This window comes from Epinephelus moara, chromosome 6 (assembly GCF_006386435.1).
Source record: "Epinephelus moara isolate mb chromosome 6, YSFRI_EMoa_1.0, whole genome shotgun sequence".
Classification (NCBI taxonomy): Eukaryota; Metazoa; Chordata; class Actinopteri; order Perciformes; family Serranidae; genus Epinephelus; species Epinephelus moara.
The window spans coordinates 36,086,354-36,107,392 of NC_065511.1; the positions used below are offsets into that span (position 1 = coordinate 36,086,354).

At 42.7% G+C, this 21,039-nt stretch overlaps 1 protein-coding gene across 1 annotated transcript in view; it reads right to left on the minus strand.

Annotated features, from left to right (window-relative positions):
- Positions 1-21,039, minus strand: part of sv2a (synaptic vesicle glycoprotein 2A) — an 83,235-nt gene that overhangs the window by 43,410 nt on the left and 18,786 nt on the right. Inside the window, exon 2 of the mRNA XM_050046289.1 lies at positions 5,215-6,005. Coding sequence (XP_049902246.1) covers positions 5,215-5,824 — 610 coding nt within the window. The 5' untranslated portion in view covers positions 5,825-6,005. The remainder of the gene's footprint in view (positions 1-5,214; positions 6,006-21,039) is intronic.

The following is a 21,039-nucleotide window of genomic DNA, read 5'->3' on the forward strand; positions in this document are numbered from 1 at the left end:
TAACCCTGCATTAAACAACTTTAAAAACCCACGTCGACTGTTTCAATTTAAGCGAGACTATGTCAAAAACAACCAAGGACTGTGAGATCTTCACCAGAAAATGCAGTTCCCAAACTAAGAGTGCCCACTGCCCTCCCCTCTGGTCCCCACTGGTTAGCAAACGTAAGCCTTGGCAGCTCTGCACTGCTTAACAACTGAGTTGGGTGGAAGCTAGCTAGCTTATTCAGAGACTACCTCTGTGTCTCCCGCCAGTACACTTCTATGTAGCATACTATGTGCACTATACTTATTGGAGTAGTGCACAAATTTCTTAAGGGTAGTGTTGTCTCAAACGAAACCTGGCCATTGTGCACTTACCGAAAATGACGGCCGCAAATTAGCTAGTTAGCAAACTAGCATTACCATCGGCGTTATCGTTCGAGGTACCAAATCATTACAGACTGCGAAATTAACCCAATAAACATACTGCTGGCTTATACCCGACAACAGTATAGTGGTGCTTAGTGCAAAAAACACATGTATTTGTACAATGCAGCGACGTTCACGGTTGCACAGTCCTCGGCCGCCATTTCCAGTTTGAAAAGTGGTCCCTCCCCTTCTGCCACGTAGCCAAGATGGCGACCATTGAGGGCGAGAAATGTCCATAGTTCCACACTCAACTTCTTGACCGTTTTGAGTGCACCATCCGGGTACTCATAGTGCACTGCATTTTTCCATACTTCTCAGTGTGAACGCACTTATGCACTCAAAATATTAAGTGTAAGTACAGAAGTACGCGATTTGAGACACAGCATACGACACTGCTGGTAATGCTGATGCCGTTGCTGCAGAAACATGGTAGCTACCCTCCAGTAGCGGTGATTAAGCGGCCTCATTTTGACCTGCAAAACCCCATTAGCATTGTCAACTATGATGACAGCACCGCTAACGGTGCTAACAGAGCTAACAAAAAGGGGGTTTGCAGCTCAAAGTGAGGTGCTTATTCACCGGGGCAACCTGTGAGGAGATTGGAGGGTATTTCCATAGCAACACTGGTAGGTTGAGATGGTTAACGGTTATCCGTTGACATCCCTAACCTAAACCATGATCTTTTCCTAAACCTATGCAAGTAATTTTGGTGTCTAAACCTAACCACAAGTTTAATTTAAAAAGAGACACTGTATGCATGTTATGAGTGGAAACTAGCACGTGTAAAACAGTCACTAGAGGGGTTTGTAAAGTGTCATAGTTTGAACCATATGGCCACTGACCAAATTGAATGTTTGATGGCAGCTTGGCCGGTGGGCCTAAGCCTCGTGAGTTGAGTGAGAGGGTGTTGTGTGTAGGTTCACAATAATAGGAGTATGTCACGTACTAGGGCTGGGCCATATGTAGGAAATCAAATATTGTGATATTTTTGACCGAGTACCTCAATATCAATATTACGACCATATTCTAAGGTTGACAAACGGTGATTTCACAAAATATTTACACAATAATTTTGGTGAATAATGATCAGTGAAGTAGATATTAAGATTATATGCGTAAAGGGAAATAACAGAACAGCTAGAGGAGTCTGGTAAGTTCAGAAGATTAGATCACTTTACTGTAATGCAGCCTTTAACACCAGGAGAAGACGACACAATATTATGATATCTAAAATCTAAGACTATATCTACCTCCATAGCATGAAATCTATATAATATCGATATATGGCCCAGCCCTAGAGCCCTGGAGTAGTGACAAAGATCTGACAGGAAAACAACAGTGGAAAACAGAAAAGAAAGCCCACATGAACACGGCACACAACCCCCTCACTGACGCAGTGCTGCAGCTCACTGACCAGCAGCACACTTGTACTACAGCCGAAAAAGAACACACTGTACTTGATCAGCAAACTTTCTTTATCGAAGGTTAAAAGAAAATCTAAACTTTTGACCTCTCAAAAGAAGAATCAGCGTGAATTGATCAGGCAGAGGACGACGATTAGAGCTGCAGGGAAGCCACTGTCAGCGTAAGTGTTCCGCAATATTCTTCCAGCCAGAACCAGCAGCCCAATCTATGATGCTCATTTTCCAACAGCACAGACGCTCAATACACAGACATCCCATCTGCAGGGGAACAATGTTCATCGACGTGGCAGCAGTGCAGCTCAACAGTCAAATTATGTCATTAGATCTCATCTGACTTACTAAAATTAAATAATGCAACTAAACATTTGCGTTGATATTGTGGAGTTTATTTCACTAATATCGGTATTAATTTAGTTTAATACAACTTCTGTTTTTTTAATCTACTTAAATCTGTTTTGAAGTTTGGATAATGTGGATTTAGCAGTATTAACCTATCTACTATCAGTTTGTATTAGCCTGCTGTTCCTTCTAGATGAGCATACTGGGATATTTCAGACTGTACATGTCTGCTTCAGAGAAGAATATTTAGTACATTTCCAAAAATCCTCTCTTCTTTCTACAGCCCACCAAAGAATGGGTGTGAATTTTGCATGCTGTAAAATGTTGTATTTATTTTTTATGTTGGACATCAATAATGCTTGACATCTTTTTATTCCCACAACCAACCTCCAACAAAGCTGGGCATGAATATCTCACTGTGATGTAAAACTTTCTATATTTCATCCAGTGGAATAAAACTAACTCCTTTTTTGTATTTTTTAATAGTTGTATTTGTATTTTTTTTGTGTATTTAAATAGTTTGTATTTCTATTTTGTATTTTTATTAGTATTTTTTATTTTGTATATTTTTTTGTATATATTTTTTTTTTATTAGTTTTTATTTCTATTTCATTTTTAATTTCTGTTTCCGTTTGTTTCCAGAGAGGGTTTGTTCGTTTAGATTTAATGTTTAAAAAAATATCATTTTTAGTTTAGTCTTTACTAGTTTTGATATAAGTTTTAGTTTTTTAATAACTGTATAAGGAGGTTTTGTAAGGGGCAATATTTTAAGGTCCAGTGTTTAAGATTTAGGGGGATTTCATGGCATATAACATCGAGGATTGCAGATCGCAACCAGCAGAAACTTCTCCTAGTTGGAATTACTTCAGTGTTCATTGTTCAGGAGGTTTTTACCAGCAGTCAAATTATCAGCAGAGGTCTCTTCCTCTCCAAAACAAACAGACCAGGTGATTTAAACTGGTAAAAACACTGAACAAAGCAGTCCGGCGTTACAAATCAGTGTTTTCCTAAAGTTTTTCCTTGCAGACGCAAAAAAATGAAAAAGCGAATGGTCCTATTTGAAGCCAGTGTTTGGTTTGTCCATTCTGGGCTACCGTAGGAACATGGTAGTCTCCATAAACAAGGACCCGCTCCCTATGCAGATATAAACACTCATTCTAAGGTAACGAAAACACAACAATTCTGATTTTTAGGTGATTATACACGAAAGAAAACATACTTATCATCTTATTTTCCATTTCTGCCAATACCCCCCCCTTGCATCCTACACAATGGACCTTTAAGAAGTTACAAATAGATATAATAATACAAACATTATGTGATGGCAATTCACTCACTGTCACGAAAACATCTTAGTCTCAATAAATATACACACTTTTACTATTTAGTTTTAATAATTTTGAATGTTATACTTATAGTTGGACAAAACAAACATTGTGAAGGTGCCACTTTGGGTTTTGGGTAGTTGTGACATCGCTGACTAAGATTTTCTACATTTTTAAAGGAAGGAAGTTTAAGAAAATACGACACATAACATGAGTGACTTAAAAAAACAGTAAAGAGACTACAAAAAAACACACACTGATGTTTGTAGTGTTGACATATTTGACCAAACTGACAAAGACTAAAACTAAAGACATTTTCCGCATATTTTCAATTTTACTTTAGTTAATTTTGTAAGCACACAATATCATTTCAGTTTTTTTTCTTAAAGTCTGTGTTTTTTGTTTTTTTTATTTCAGTTAACTAAAATGTTTTTTCACACCTTGTTTAGTTTTTATTTAACTATAATAACCTTGCTTCTCACACATTATAACAAAATACATAACTTTATATCTACGTTTTTTATGTAGACTAAACAATATGTTTGAGTTTGTTATCCCCAGCAGACCTCTGGCCCTTGTTCACGGTGTCCTTGCTGGGCAGCCAATGACAGATGGCGAGGCAGGTTTGGACTCTGATTGGACATTGGCCCTGAGGATAGGAAACCATCATGAGGGCTTTGTGTTTCTGTATGCTGTAAAGTAGGGAAAGCGACTGACACGCAGCATATACTATGAAAACAGGAGGAGGACATGGGCATACAAACACACACACACATAACACACACTGTCCAACTAGAAAACAGATGAAGTGAAGCAAAGAACTGAGAGGCTGAGAGTTCGATTAAAATTCTGCCGCTGTTCAGAGGCTGCACGGCCAGTTGAATCTTAAATAGCTGTAGTTCCTCTGCCAACGAGGCTGTAGAAAAGCAATTACTGGGGGATAAACTGCAAAGGTAACTGCCAAGATAAGACAGAGATAAAATGTGAAGCGGTGGCATAAACTCCCACAGGAGGCACAGAAAGGAAAAAGAACAGGGAAAGGGCAGAGCAGACAGTACATGAGCTGAAAACAGGTGTTCAGAGGGCAGAAACAAAAGAGCAGGTATGTTTGCATGGACCCTGATATTCCAGATCAGATCCACCTCAGTCCAAAGAGACTGGCCCGATGGGCTTAGAGGGGATGGTGTTAACCTTTGATAATCCGTTTAATAAGAAAATATTAGCGGCTAATAAGTGTGTAGCCTAAATGCTAAATCCAATAATTTCTCTCTGGTTGGAAAAAATATGTTCTTTCTGTGCCTGTTTGGCCAACATGGAGGTAACGTTGGGTAGCGTATAGAGTGCATGCAGCAGACATGACGTACCGCGACAGCTGTTTCTCCCTCGCTGATTTTGACAAAGAATCATTCACAAATTTAAAAAATATTTAGCGCTCTGCTACATTCTTATGTGAGCACTCTGATTAGTAAGTTTATTCTTTAGGGATGCACCAATTCTGAAATTTTGGGCCAACTTGGTTGTAAGTTGATACCAATATTGATGTTTTGTTCATCAGCATCTATGTAAAAAGTTCAGTTAACAGAATGGTTTTAATCAGATTGAAGAAACATCGTCCGTGTAACCACAGCTAAGGTTGGTACTGCAGAGTTCTCATGTTTCTAACCCCTGACCCTCTGTAACTTTAAGTGCTTTTATAAAAACATGTCTGGAAATCTTACCCAGCATGCCCTTGTTAGGCTCCGATAGACACATGTCCTTCTCTGCGCTGGGCAAAACGAAGCCAACCACAAAGATCTCCACGCCGTCCGCCATCAGCGCCAGCCCCAGGACAAAGTAGAGCGTCCACTGGAACTTCCCGTGGCCACACTCCTGCAGGATGGTCTCGTACTGCTGGGCCAGCTCCTCCTGGTCTTTCCTCCTCTCGCCCTCGTAGGCCGACAGATCCCTGAACTGCTGCGCCTGGGTGGCCGTCACCCCATCCATGCTGCCGGTCTTGCCCGAGTCAGCCCTCGGGATGCCCTGGTACTCCCCTTCGTAGATCTCATCATCCTCGTCATGTCCTTCAGTGGAATCGCTGTGACCTTCATCGTCATTGGCTCGGCTGTCATTGCGGTAATATCCGCCGGCGTTGCTCGGCACACCGCCATAGTCTTCATCATCGTCTTCCTCCTCAAAGCGTTTGTAGGAGCGCTTGGTGTACTCGTCGGCCATTTTGTCCACGCCGCGCCCCATCTTCTTGCCGACCTGTTTCTTGGCGACTTTGGCAATGTCCTTGGCGCCGCGGACAAAGTCTGAGCGGCTGTCTCTGTAACGCCCGTCGTCGTCCATCTTGGATGTGGAAGTGTTGGTCAGTTGCTGCTAGGAATGGGAGCTATCAGGAGCGGCCCAGGCACATGAGTGTGCAATGGGGATCTCTGTTAGCTGATGAATTCAGCACCGCGGTCAGCTCCCTGCTCCACTGCACTGCTGCTGATGGACCTCTGGCCAGCGTGCGCTCCGACACCAAATCCTGTGGAAAAGCAAAGAAAAGGGTTTGTGTTAGCGTGATTGATCACACTGGCACTGTAGTGCATGTGAGGGAGAACAATCTTCTGTTAGCCCATTTTCAAACAATCTATCAGAGCCAATTCACACTGAAGCACCATTGGCATTCACGTTGGGTTGTTGCCATTTGCAGGACAGGACTCATTATCTGGCTCAGCACTAATGGCTAAGAGGAAAAAGGACATGACAGCTTTAAGGTGCTGACACCTGAGTCTTGGAGTTCTGTGACCTATATTGACTGAACAGCAGTTATCTCACAGCTCTGTCCTCAGCTCAGCAGAAATCACAGTGTGGCATTTACATTGCGGCACACCGCAGTCAACATTTAATGGATCCATGCTGTGATGTGTCACAGCATGTACATCTGTGATTAACAAGCAGGGCTGCAATGCGGTGCAGTACAGGTCGATGTTTATGTATAGATTGAAGCTCCCACTGAGGACACTTGTGATTACAGTCTGTGAACTCTAACTTCTGGCTTACTAGCGACAAATGGTGGTGTTAACATTGGTATTTTTCAACATGGACTCTGGTTTCACATGTTTTTGTGTTGACATCTCAAATGGATTGAACAAGAAGGCTGCGCCAACAGCGGCGAAACAGGCTGCAATGTAACGTTAAAGGGCAATTGTGCAGTGTCAATCTACGTCAGCTGAAAGTGTTTATGTGTACTAGAAGTCAACCATAAAAACACAAAAAAGGGCAACTACACATGATTACAAAGACCAGCTAAGATATGCCATGACACTGGCATATAGAAAACTGTGTACAAAACAGTGCAAACGTGCTTTGAAACGGCCGAGAGGAACCAAACAGTGCAACTTTAAGTTCTTCTGCAGAAGACTCCACATATATGGAGCTGCATACATACCGGTAAATGCTTGTTCACCAAACTCTGTACGTACAGTACCCTTGGTACAGACAATAAAAACATGTTCTGCGAACGGAGAGCAGAGCCATTTTCACTTTAAAAAAAATCAACAATTTGTCACTGGCAGGCTCAGATTGTTAATAGAAGTGTGTGACAAGATCCTTTTTGTTTTACGACAAACTGTCCCAAAATCCCTTTCACCAAACCCACCAGACTCCATTTAAAAAACCTGTAATTTTATCACCATAAAACACACTTGATTCAAAGTCGACAGACACAAAATAATCCTCACAATAGCCATCTTTGTTTGTCTCTCCACTGTTCCAACAATCACCAACTCTGGTTTGCTTGAAATAAACCCTTAATTCATCCAGTTAGATGTGAAAATAAGCTGGATCTATACATGCTTAAATTACTGTTTATTTAAATGGAGTCTGGTGAGTTTCCTGATATCAACAACATGGATCTTACTCTTAACAAAAGGTAAGATTCCTCTCTTTAAGTTGTCAGATGCTTATAGTAACAGTCCGAGCCTGTCAGTGGCAAAACAAGCACTTTAAGTGGATGTAAATTCACGGTTCACAAATGCCCTGATGGTTAATATGCAGTCTGTTTTGCAGCTGCCGGCTGCAGCAGTCTCACTAAACACTGGACCAATTTTAAAAGCTGTTGTTCCCATTAGTCATTTAGACACAAAAAGAGGGGATAAAAGGGTCCAGGTTGAAAAATACCGAAATTACCCTTTAATGCCTTTGTCCCAACATCTCTTACTTATCTTCCTTCCTTCCCCTCGTCCATCCTGATTCATGCTCCCTTCCTCCTGCTCTCTCACACACCCTCTTCCATCACTACTTTAAATCTCCATTATCTTCTCCATTATCTTCTCCATTATCTCATCAAGCAGAGAAAAGAAGAGAAAAACCCTGAACAGAGCAGCAAATAAAAGCCATTATGAGTCTATCAGCAGGCCGCCCTGCTCTTTTCTGTGACACTTATGTCACTGTGATGCTGCCCTTGTTTGTCTCGCTGGCGTCGACATGCTGCGCCACAGAAAAGGCTGCAAGCCCTGCAAACGGGCAAAACAAACTCAGCGGGGAGAACATCATTAGCATATGTGTTTTAGTGAGCGTTTGACTCGCCGTGGAGGGTTCAGATTGTACAGACAGAATCTGTACATGAATAAATCAGCTTGGATGGTCAGACTCTTTGAAGTCACAGCAGCTGGTTAGCTTAGCTTGGCACAAAGGCCAGTAAAGGGGTAAACAGCCACCCTGGCTCTGTACCAGAGGTCGACTGAAGGCCATGATAATAATGATAGTCTGGAAGAGGAGAAGCAGACAGCAGATTTAAAAATGTGGACATCTAAGTCAAAGTCAAACATCCATCCATCCATCCCTCTTCTAACCGCTTCATCCTCTTGAGGGTCGCGGGGGGGCTGGAGCCTATCCCAGCTGACATTGGGCGAGAGGCAGGGTACACCCTGGACAGGTTGCCAGACTATCACAGGGCTGACACATAGAGACAGACAACCATTCACGCTCACATTCACACCTACAGACAATTTAGAGTTATCAATTAACCTAATCCCCAATCTGCATGTCTTTGGACTGTGGGAGGAAGCCGGAGTGCCCGGAGAGAACCCACACTGACACGGGGAGAGACAGAAGGGCTCCCACACCCAGGATCGAACCGGGAACCCTCTTGCTGTGAGGCAACAGTGCTAACCACCACACCACCGTGCCGCCCAAAGTCAAACATAACTAAATAAATATATAAATCTCCAGCCTGTCACACTGACAAACACCTGTCCAGATGTGTTCAACAACAGCCGCAACACACTGGTTCATATTCAACGTGAGCATCAGTGCAGTTTAAACAGACTGTGTTTTATCTGTGTAGTAGACCTGAGATCAGCTGTGCATGATGCACAGAGGATACACAACAGCCAAAAATGTTGCCATGTCGTGTGCACAGCTGTTGCGTTCACTGATGCTTGTTGGCACGTAGGCCAACACCAGTGTGAAGCAAGAGGAGTTCAGGGGCCATCCACTGTGTTTTGGAGTCGGTTTGAATACTGAGGGGAGAAAAGTAGCTTTGTTTTAGCTTTTGGAGGCATTTGATGACTGAGCGTTACAAATATTGGGAAGGGAAAATTTCCATTTTTCATATATTGAGAGATAACCACTACATGCCCAAACTAAAAGTATTTTACAAACACTTTTGTGGCATTTCATTTTTAGGAATATGTTTCCAAACAAAACACATTTGTTGTATTAATCATGTATTCATGTTGTATCAAATCATGATTTAACTTTCTGGAAATATTAGCTTTTGCTAATCAATGCTAAGGACACATTTTGGTCAGTAAATACCCATCTGTAGAGTCTGCTCTAGTGAAGGCCCAACCTCTGTTTGACATGTCCAACATCTCTAACATGAGAGATTGTTTACACCTTGTCTGCCACAACAACATATCTCCAGCATGTATGTGCTCATGAGACCAAGCAGAGATGATGTGCCCCCAGGGAGCGAGTCCCTGGGGGTCGACTGCAGCTGTAGCCAACACTGAAGTCATTCTGGTAGCTTCCCACAGTCTCTTTAAAGAGAGCAGCAGCAGCAGCTCAGCATGGGGGACAGAGAGAAAACATTTAGCCTGAGGGAGCCGACAGCAGGCTACAACACAGCCGCAAACACTGGATCAATGTAATGGAGAACAGTGTCGTCCAACAGCCCAGTCGGCAGAAGAAAATGTTGGCATTGTACGTTTTTGGAAACCACAGATGTGTTACATTTGCATGTTTGTGTCATGTCAATGTTTCTAAAGTGATGTAGTATTTGAGCTGACTTTGTCGTCGGAAGGTGGAGGAGATGAGACGCCTGCCAAGCTGCAGACACAGGAAGTGACCACGCTCAGCAGTCAGACAGGAGTCAGGTTAATTTCCAGGGCTGGTACCTGTGGTTATTCCACAGGCTAATTAATAACATGTCGGGCAGGAAATCCAAAGTGTGGGATCATTTTGAGAAGGTGAAGGACGAACCCAAGGTGATATGTAAACTCATCTTCATTGGTCGACTACAAACATGACGTATCATCTGAAACATGGAAGTAGCTACATGCCCATTAGCCCACAGCGTCATTAACAGGCGGCTCGCTCAGTGTGTGACGTGCACTTGTAGATAAAATATAGGCCTATATTAATGAAGGTTCATTAGTACGGTTTTGTATTTCTCTGTAATGTAGCACAGTGTTAACAATGTTACTGATACTATTCTTTCTCACACCTTCAACTCAAACCATTGTGTTGCCCCGCCCAAAATATATAATAGCGACCTGTCACTACGTTTCCTGCTGGCATAGTGCCATTAAAAGCAGGTATTTTATGCCAAACATGGTCTGTTCCTAACCATAACCCAGTGGTTTTTGTGCCTGAGCCTAATCATATGCCTATTTATACTGCAAGTACAAAATGACGAATATTATTCATTAGTTTTTGCAACAACATCCCATTACTTTCCCTTCCTCTAAGAAATCACTATTTATTGGCTGATGCTTCACATAACAGTTTATCTAAGAGACCCAGAACCACTTGGAATACACAATATCAAATCAAACCGCAGGCAGCAGCAAAAGGTGACATCGCACAAAACCTTTAATTTCACGGATTTCAAAGTGGCAATGCAGAGTTTAAAATATTCCCACTCTCCCTCAGCCCACCGCCTGCAGCAATAACAAGGGTGAAGAGGGTGATGCAGGAGCAATGCAGGCTAACATCCAGTTTCTCTGAGTCATCCTCCTTGTTCGCTGTTTAACAGCCACCCCACCCTTCCCTTATGTCTCATCCAAACATCATCCTTCAGCTGGAAACACATGAAACCAGATCTGAGCTTACTTTACTGTAAAATATATGGCTCATATATATTTATACATGCTAAAAATTTAGCAAGGACTAGTGGCTGCTACAGAGATCAAACAACATTTGACAGTGGCAGATTCAACATCCAGATTCTTAGGAACATTTAACATAATGGGTCCTTCATTTTATACAGACACAGACAAAAGCAGCTTCTCATTTCTACCCAGCAAATGTCACTTTTACCAGCTGTGATGTCACCAGCCACTTGTATCAGCTGTAGCTACAATTAGGCTAGCTAACAGACGTTCACTCTGTGTGGGATTTCTCTCCAGCTGACTTGTTTTAAAATCGAAAAGCCTATAAAAAAGGGTCTTAAATATGCATTTGATGGTTACATACATGATACTGCACTACCTCCCACCACCACTTCCACCAATCAATCTATGGGTGTTCCCTCTCCCGGTTAGCCAATCAAACTTTGCCACAATCTCCTTCAGTCATTCATGTTGCTGCTGCCAAACTTTAAATCTGTTCTCCTCTCTGCTCCCGTCAGCTGTCATTTTACACGCCTTCCTCCACCCCGTTCACCTCCAGTCACCTTATCCAGAGCCCAGGACAAGCTCATCAGAAGCCCACTCCTCTTCACATCCAGATCCTCATCTCCCTCTTCATCTCATCTCATCACCACCAGCGTCTAGACTCCATAAGGAGGACCCCCTAATCTACTACATCTTTACCAACCTCCTGGAATAATGACATCACTATGGGGTCTAATCGCCAAGGACTTTTCACATTTCTCACACTTATGTGCACATGTAAATAAATATTCTTTTCTCTCAGAATGAGTCTCGCCTGATTGAACTAACGCATTTTCCAAAATACCACTACATCACGTTGCTGCAGTGTAAACTGACCCAAATCTTACAAAGAGAGGAAGAGGTCTGCTGCTAAATCTACAGTCCTAAACCTGCCTTAATAATGTAACCTGTAATCCCACATGATTAAGCAATAAGCTAGCAGACATGCTAACGATTGCAGCTACGTTAGACGCACTATTTAACACAGTTTTCATTAATGCTCATTCATGTTGTGAGGACAAACAGCAGTAACATACACTGACAAGACCACTTCATCATACTGTATGTTCATGATAAATCTTGGCCTTTACAAAGAGCATTATGGTATCAATATGCCCCCAGTGCTCTGTCTTTATTGTTGTCTCGATGTCTGGGAAGTGATCAGACTGCACTGACAGTGTAATGATCAATAAATCAATGAGCCATGTAATTAATGTCAGGCATGATGGAGGGGTAGTGTTAAATTACACTGGATAGATACCGAATCAAGTGCAGACCAACCTTTGTGACAGTAATATTAGTCATGTTCCTGTTCATGGAAATGTTTTTAACCTTTTAGATATATATATAAAAGACTATTTGTGGACGATAATTTTATTATAGCAGTAAAATGACAGCAGAAAAAAAAGGAAGGAGGGGAGCAGGTAGTGGGAGGAGGCAGGAGGGAGGGAATCTTTGAAAGCTTCCTGTGTAGCCTCGGGGGTGTTGAACAGACACAGACTACTGCCAAGCTAACATCACACGACCCAAAGGTCTGCTGGGACGCCTCGGTTTCTAAGAACACACTCACTGAAAGCCAGCTGAAAGTAAAAACCCAAGAAGGAGGGGGAAGTTTGCTGTCGAGCTCTCTTCACCCTGCCTGTCGGGATTTGGACGGATAAATATGATGAATACAGAAATTGCAGAATCTACTTTAGGATCTCTTTGATCAGTTGATGATGTGTAATCATGACAGCTTTGACCTTTGAAACTGGGCGTCAAACACTAAAGACTTAAAAAGTCAGGATTTGTGTTGAAGAGAAATTACGGTAATCTGATTCAGTTTGCACTGACTTTCTGCATACTGTGAGTATGCGTTATCCACAGTTATTGATATGTTCTTGAATCATATCTAACAACCAAAATCCCTGAAGTGAAGTCATATCAAAAGGGGGTTCATGACCTAATGTGTATCAATGCAGGGGTCCTTGACACGAAAAGGTTGAGGGCTATGTTTATGTATCTTACTTCAGGCCTACAGGAGCGCTGAACTGCACCAGCAACAAACATCTGCGGGTCAAAAACACAAACACCTCAGGCTGAACTACAGCAACAAGCAGCCAGGGCTAAATCGATTCCTCATGTACATCTGTGACTGGAGCCGCAGTGGGACTGCCTCTGGGTCAGGTCTTGCTCAATTTCTCATAAAAAGAAATATCTTTTCTTTGGATTTTAGCCTCACAAACTTCCCCAGGCCACAGGCTTTGGATGGATTTGGACAGAAATGTGGGTTTCAGGATGAGCTCAAATTATATAGGCCAGAGAAAAGATCTATGGTACCACTTACAGTCATTTAGTAATTAATTTATCCATCTCTCCAGATCTGCTCATCCCTCATTCTGTGGTCATCTTACAAAAAAAAATGCAGCTCTTTTGTTTCAACAGTTTCTCACTCTGACGGGCAGCATCACATCATCAGCAAATGTTGTGAAAGACATTTGGTGCGTTGTCACCAGCCTGGCTCTCAGCCTATCATTTGCTCATTTTAGTTTTCACTTGCATGTTTGTGACAACTGAGAGATCAATTCATGATGTCCGAGCCAGGAGATTCAACCAAGTGCTGTCATTTATGGAGTCAGTTGGATGAAAGGCAACGTAGTCATATTAAGCAATCAGTTCTGTATCAGTTGCTCAGCTTTGACTCACATGTTCAGCTGCTGTTAAATCAGTCTGTTGCCTGGTCAGTCGGTCCCTAACAAATGTTTCAACACAGATACACAGACTTAAATGACTGCAGTGAATTTGGGTGTACACTTTTCAAGGATTAATTTAGGGCTGCAATAAATCATTATTTTCATATTATTTTTTCAATTAATCGATTGAAGCTGGGATAGGCAATTTAATCTTAGCTATGGTGGTGCAGTGGTTAGCATTGCCGCCTCACAGCAAAGGGGTCTTGGTTCAAACCCAGGGTGGGGGAGCCCTTTTGTGTGGAGTCTGCATGTTCTCCCCATGTTCTCCAGCTTCCTCCCACAGTCCAAAGACATGCAGGTTAACTGGTGACTCTAAATTGTCCGTAGGTGTGAATGTGAGTGTGAATGGTTGTCTGTCTCTATGTGTCAGCCCTGTGATAGTCTTGTGACGTGTCCAGGGTGAACCCTGCCTCTTGCCCAATGTCAACTGGGATAGGCTCCAGCCTAGCTCCTCCTTTTCATGCTGTGTCTAACTTATTGCCCGTAGGTGTCAATGTCATTTCTGTTTGCCATTAATGCTGCTGTGCTCTGTTACAGGGGGGCTACTGCTTTTCCTGCCTCAGGCTTTCCTTGTTTGCACATGGAAGGGCAGAGAGGTGTGCTCTCCCTGCCTGTGCTTTCCATGTAGGCAGGCAGAAGGATGGAGAGTTGTGCCCTCTCCGCCTTAGGCTTTCTGTGTAGGCCTAGAAAAGGCAGAGAGGCCCCAGAACAGAGCCATACTGCCAATTATAGCACTGGAAATGGAATAAAGTTTTTGTTGACTAAAGTGATCCTGACTGAAATGAAGCTGATATTAGCTAGAGCCTTGAATCACAGTGTGTACTCCGCCTCACTCCCTGCCCCTTCAGACCACTTGTAGGGAGGAGGGGGAGCAGCAGCTATGGAAACAGACCCGCAGTCAGCAGCCACAGCAGCCTGAATTGCTAATTCTTGCCTCATTTTTGGTGCTCAGACAGAGCCGGGCAAGGAGGGGCAGAGTGAATGCGCTGTGTGTGCCTCTACAATGACAGAAAGCTATTAATTAAGTGTGTGCATATGCCTGTGGTTGTTTGGTGGGAGGGGCTTGGGACAGACAGGGGAGAGAGGCGAGTTGCAGGAGAACAGTGTACCTTCAAATTCTGCCTTTTTTTTAAAGTCTTTTTCATATTTCTATCGACCCCAGCTTTAATCGTCTTGTCTATAAAATGCAAGAATATTGTGAAAAATGCCCGGTATAATTTCTCACAGACCAACATGACATCCTCACCTGCCTGATTTTGTCCGACCAACACTCCAAAATCCCAAAGATATTCAGCTTCACATCATATATGACAAAGAAAAGCATCAAATCCTCATATCTGTACAGAAGTGAACACTAAACCCACTACGTTTTTCTCTTCCATTAGAGTCTAAAAACCTAACTTCACTTCCTCTAATCTACCAAGCAATTTAGGAAGTGATTGCTCCATTAGGAATATATTAAAGACAGCGTGAGCCACGGCGGCTGTGCTTACTCACTCCTCTAAACTCCACCCTGCAGCAGAAAATTGGATTTCATGGCTCAAAAACAAACTGCCAAGAGAGCAGAGAGTGATAAACTCAAACTCCAAGCTTTAAATCCACCGTCGCTTCAGGAATTTATGGGCGACATCACCAGCAGACACTATAACACTACTCCATGTTGTGTTGCCTACAGACTGTGGCTCAGTAAACCTGCACTTCACACAGAATGCATTAAACATAAGGCCTCTGCTGGGAAAAAAGGAAATGACCCTGTGTGCAGTTTTCATGACTACACTGAAAGGGATGGGAGTGGTGCTGTGTTTGGATATGTTTAAATTTTTCATCCCTCTCCCGGCTCCACAGACAGCCGGCTACACACTGAAAGTACAATTAAGTATAAGAATTAATTAATTTAGTACGACAGCAGCAGCAACAAACAATCAGTTTGTATCTACATCAGTTTTGACATTTACCCAGCCTGCACTGCTCCCATAAAAGACAAATAATGTCGAAGGCACAGAGGAAGGTTTTACAGCCATGTAAATATGTTGTACATGGAGATCAGGTGGAGGCCAAGATTACAGTGTGTGTTATAGCTGATAACATTATCACTCCAGGGTGTAACAATATTCATTATGGTGCCTAAAAATAGGTCACATTATTTACTAAATCTGATCCATTATGACTCCCAAAGGGTACTAATTATTGTTTGTGTATGTGAAATGTTGGAGGGCTCGAGTGTCATGCACTGACACTGTGAATGATCAAAAACTAATAACTGTTTAAAAGATAAAATGTTGAAACTTGAAAATACATATTGTATATCCTAAGAGGGAATAAACAGTAGGGGTGATCCCAAATAGTTGATTCCACTCACCGGCCACTTTATTAGGTACACCTGTTCAGCTGCTCGTTAACACAAATAGGTAATCAGCCAATCATGTGGCAGCAACTTTATGCACTTAGGCATGTAGACATGGTGAAGAAGACCTGCTGAAGTTCAACCCGAGCATCAGAATGAGGAAGAAAGGTGATTTAAGTGACTTTGAACGTGGCATGGTTGTTGCAGGTCAGAGGAGAATGGCCAGACTGGTTCAAGATGATAGAAAGGCAACAGGAAGTCAAATAACCACTGGTTACAGCCAAGGTCTGCAGAAGACCATCTCTGAACCAACAACACATCCAACCTTGAAGCAGATGGGCTACAGCAGCAGAAGACCACACCAGGTGCCACTCCTGTCAGCTAACAACAGGAAACTGAGGCTACAGTTCACACAGGCTCACCAAAACTGGACAATAGAAGATTGGAAAAACGTTGCCTGGTCTGATGAGTCTGGATTTCTGCTGCCACATTCAGATGGTAGGGTCAGAATTTGGTGTAAACAACATGAAAGCATGGATCCATCCTGCCTTGTATCAACGGTTCAGGCTGCTGGTGGTGGTGTAATGGTGTGGGGGATATTTTCTTGGCACACTTTGGGCCCCTTAGTACCAACTGAGCATGGTTTAAACACCACAGCCTACCTGAGTATTGTTGCTGACCGTGTCCATCCCTTTATGACCACAGTGTACCCATCTTCTGATGGCTACTTCCAGCAGGATAACGCACCATGTCACAAAGCTCACATCATCTCAAACTGGTTTCTTGAACATGACAATGAGTTCACTGTACTCCAATGGCCTCCACAGTCACCAGATCTCAATCCAATAGAGCACCTTTAGGATGTGGTTGTTGGTTTCTCCCAAAAAATCATGATTTAAAACCTATTTTGGTACAAAGTAGAACACAAATGAACGTAGCACTTGAATGGTGCTGAATATTTTTTTCTGTCTATCAAAGGCAGCAGAGAAGAGCACATACAAATAGTTTATGGCTTGCATCTATCTCTCTCTATCTCTCACTATTTCTTAAAACACGTTCTAAGGTGCAGATTGTTCAAAACTCCGGTTACTGTTAATCTGTGTGGATGTGTAAAACAGACTCTTTGGGGAAAGGATGACACCATCTTCTCAATTTGCATGGTAATTGTTGCTTTGTGGAATTAGCATGCAGCAACAACAACACCAAACTACCGGTTTGTTTACCCTTGGTCTAATGACCACTTTACACTTACTTTTGCTGTACCACTTCACAGACGAATAAAGGCACCTGCTGCACACCCAGTGTTTTTGCTTGTTTCACCCCAGTGTCCACGGTTTAAAGTGCACCAGAAATGACAGTTCAGATCAGGCCTGTTCAAACCAACAGATAGGACAACTTCCAGAGAGAGATTGTTGACAATGACATGGTTTACTACACATTCATTTATTTGTGGCGGCCCGCCACCATTAAAACATCAACCGCCACATTTTGATTTTCTATTTTTGGAGCTGTTCATTAGGTGTGCTGTATACCATTTGGTTATTCACTGCATCACACTCTCACAGCGCAGAGTGTACTCTCAGCACGGACAGAGCCGCAGAACAGTAGGCGCAGTCAAGACGAAACTTGACTGTTCATTGCGCCGGGTCTAAAAGTTTGCAGCTGACGCTCCCATCCATCAATCCAATCTGATCAGCTCTGATTGGATCAACTGATCAATTATCCACCCTGTGACTCAAAACTCCACAAACACACCCACCAAAACCATGCAGAAAACACTGGATTAAGAGTGGTAGGAAAACTTCTGCACGTCCAGAGCATCACTTGTATATTTGAGTGAGCTCCTTTGTCCTTATATCCAAGGAGAATCAACGGTGATGAGATCTCTAGTAGTCATTTTAAAAACATAACCTTAGCCTGCATACTTTACGACCTTTGTGATGAGGGGAAACAGTTAAAGACAGCTAACATCAGTGAGTGTTTGGAGTTGTTTTTGCATTCTAGTGTGGACAGAGATATTCTTTAAAACAAAGGTCATGTGGACAGAATTTGTTTTCAGAACTGATGGGGTAATTATCCATTTTTAAAAGCATCTGTATGCATGTAGACAGCGTCTAAATGAACTGTTCTGTCTGTCTGTCTATTGATTTCCTTCCTCTGTTTCAGTACTTTGGACAGCGCCTCACTTACACAAGAAGCAGCGCTGGATGGAGCATGTCCCATTATAAAATAAATTCTTTTGCCAAGTCAAGAAGACAAATTGTTTAATTGGGTGTTTCAGCTCTTTCTTCAAGTGTGGAAAAACATCAAAGCCAATGTCGCCAATGAGAACATGGATCAATGAGGAAAAACAAAATCAGTCACAATAGGAAAAATTTGACCAATTAGATTCTACTTTGTAAATTCTTAGTCCACGACACCGCTAAGAAAAAGGAAATATCAATAAAGCTTTATTTCACAGGGCCTTAGTTTCCAATTTATTTTGTTAATTTGCAAGGAATTTTCCAATTTGGTACTGCTAATTGGGAAACTGGAAGCAGTGTTCACAGATTATCTGAAGATGCAAAACAGTTTGAAATATGTGTACAAGCCTGTACACGACTCATTTTCCATATAATAAGTATCAAATGACTGATGAATACTTCCATCCGGGAAACTTTCAAACACACTTTTCAGAAATTACCTGGATATTAAAGCATCTTATCTTTATTTCAACTTTGTTAAAAATAACGTGTATCATACCAAACCGTGCGGTGACTGTATCGTTTTTAATCAGAGTCTGTAGCACGTCACAGCAGATGAAGCTACTGGGGCTTTTCTACATTTTCATTTTGGCTCTTAGAGGTTAGAGTCAGCCAAATGAATGCTAATGCTACATAAATTCAGCAAATGGCAACTATTAGTTTCATACAGGATTAGTGTTTGTCATTTTAACGATACATGTGGTTTATATTGTAGCTCTTTGCTCCTCCTGTATCACCTCTGCCACCTGCTCTGTGAGTCTGCTGCCGGGGCTGGAAATAAATCAGTATTTTCCGTCTCTAACTTTCGACAATGCTCCAGCTGGAGTCCTCTACATCCATCTCCTCTCAATTTTCTATATCTCTCTGAAGAGTCAGACGATTGGTCGATCCTCCTTCGTCACCATGGTCACGACCTTTGTACAAGGAGACTCTTGAGGCCCATCTGAATGCAGCGAGGCAGCCCATCACCATCTGATTAGCCTTTCACAGGCCGGAGATACTGAGATGAGAGTGGGTGTCGGTGGTCTCTCTGCCTATGAATAACAAATACCTTCCCAGTGTGCATATGTAGCGTTACTGTGCAGCTGTGGCCGCTTTCTAACTGCAGTGAAAACATCACCGTGATCGTATACATACACATATTATGGTGATATCATTGAACGTAACTGGCTTCAAAAGCTAATTACTAAGAAAAGGCTAAGTGAAAATAGATAAGCTCACAGTATAAAGAGTTATTGTGAAACAAAGCCGTTTTCCAAACAGTTCTGGCATCTCTAATGAAGCGTAAATTGATAATAAATTAACAGTCGATGGGGGGGACCGAGCAAAAACCCCGGCTGTCGTTTGCTGCTGATGAAAGACTTAATTATGTAATCCCATTTTCTTTTTTAGTGAGCAGAAAAGACGCCAGAGGGATGAGAAGCCTCACACACTCTCACAACCACACACACTGACACACGTGCAACATACAATGCGGCAGGCTAAAAGCATGCTAACAAAAGATGGCAGGGGGAAAACATGGGAGCTAAATGAATCGTGACATCTTGGAGCTACACCAAGCAGTCGACGCTGCACTAAACCACACACAGGGTTTGGTATGGCCTGGCTCAGAGCATCTGGAACATGAAGGCCTAGATGCTAAAGGAAATGAGCAGGAATCGCCTAAATGTCAATTGTGCAGTTTGCTGCAGTTGCAGTATATAGTATTCAAGATTTTTATATTCACAATGGATCAAATTACTATGAATAATGTGACAGGGTAAACTAATTGTGACACATTTAAGGACCAGACACACCAAACTGACATCAGAGAACTGTTGGCGACAAAGGCTAACAATTGCATTGCCTAATATTGCCTGTGTTTCAGCCAAAAAGTTGCACCTGAACATGCCGCAAAGACTACAGCCAACAGCCAACTAGCACCTGCGTGCTACCTGCATGAGAGGAAATATCTCTCTCCACACCAGCAGGTGTCAGTAGTCTGTATTTGTCATTCAGAAAGGGAAACAAAAATCATCAACCCACTGAGGGCTGATTCAAAAACACACAGGAAATCAAAGGAAAAATAATGACATCACAGTTTGATCCAACTTGTGTGAATTTCATCACAGCAACAACATTCCTAACAACGTCTGTCCATGCTCCTGATGAGTTGGCGGATGGTGTCCTGGGGGATCTCCTCCCAGACCTGGATCAGGGCATCAGTGAGCTCCTGGATAGTCTGTGGCGGTACTTGGCAGCATCGGATGCACCGATACATAACGTTCCATAGGTGCTCCATTGGATTTGGGTCAGGGGAACGAGAGGGCCAGTCAGTCCAGGAACTGCCTACAGACTCCGGTCACATGAGGCCGGGCATTGTCCAGCACCAGGAGGAACCCAGGGCCCACTGCACCAGTGTAAGTTCTGACAGTCGCTCTGAGGATTTCATCCCGGTACCTAACGGCAGTGAGGTTACCGTTAGCTGTGACATGGAGGTCTGTGTGACCCTCCAATGATATGCCTCCCCAGACCATCACTGACCTACCACCAAACCACTCATGCTGGATGATATTCAGGCAGCGTAATGTTCACTATGGCGTCTCCAGACTCTTTCATGCCTGTCACATGTGCTCAGTGTGAACCTGCTCTCATCTGTGAAGAGAACGGGGCGCCAGTGGCGGACGTGCCAATTCTGGTGTTCTCTGGCGAATGGCAATCGAGCTGTGAGCACAGGTCCCACTACAGGACGTCGGATTCACAATCACTTGTGCTTCCTAAATGGACGGATTGATGTCCCTGAAGTTTAAATGAAGTGGTGTTATACTGTGATCATTAACTGTTCCCTTAATTTTTTGGGCAGTGTATATTAAAAGTACAAAAACTTGTGTGTGAATCC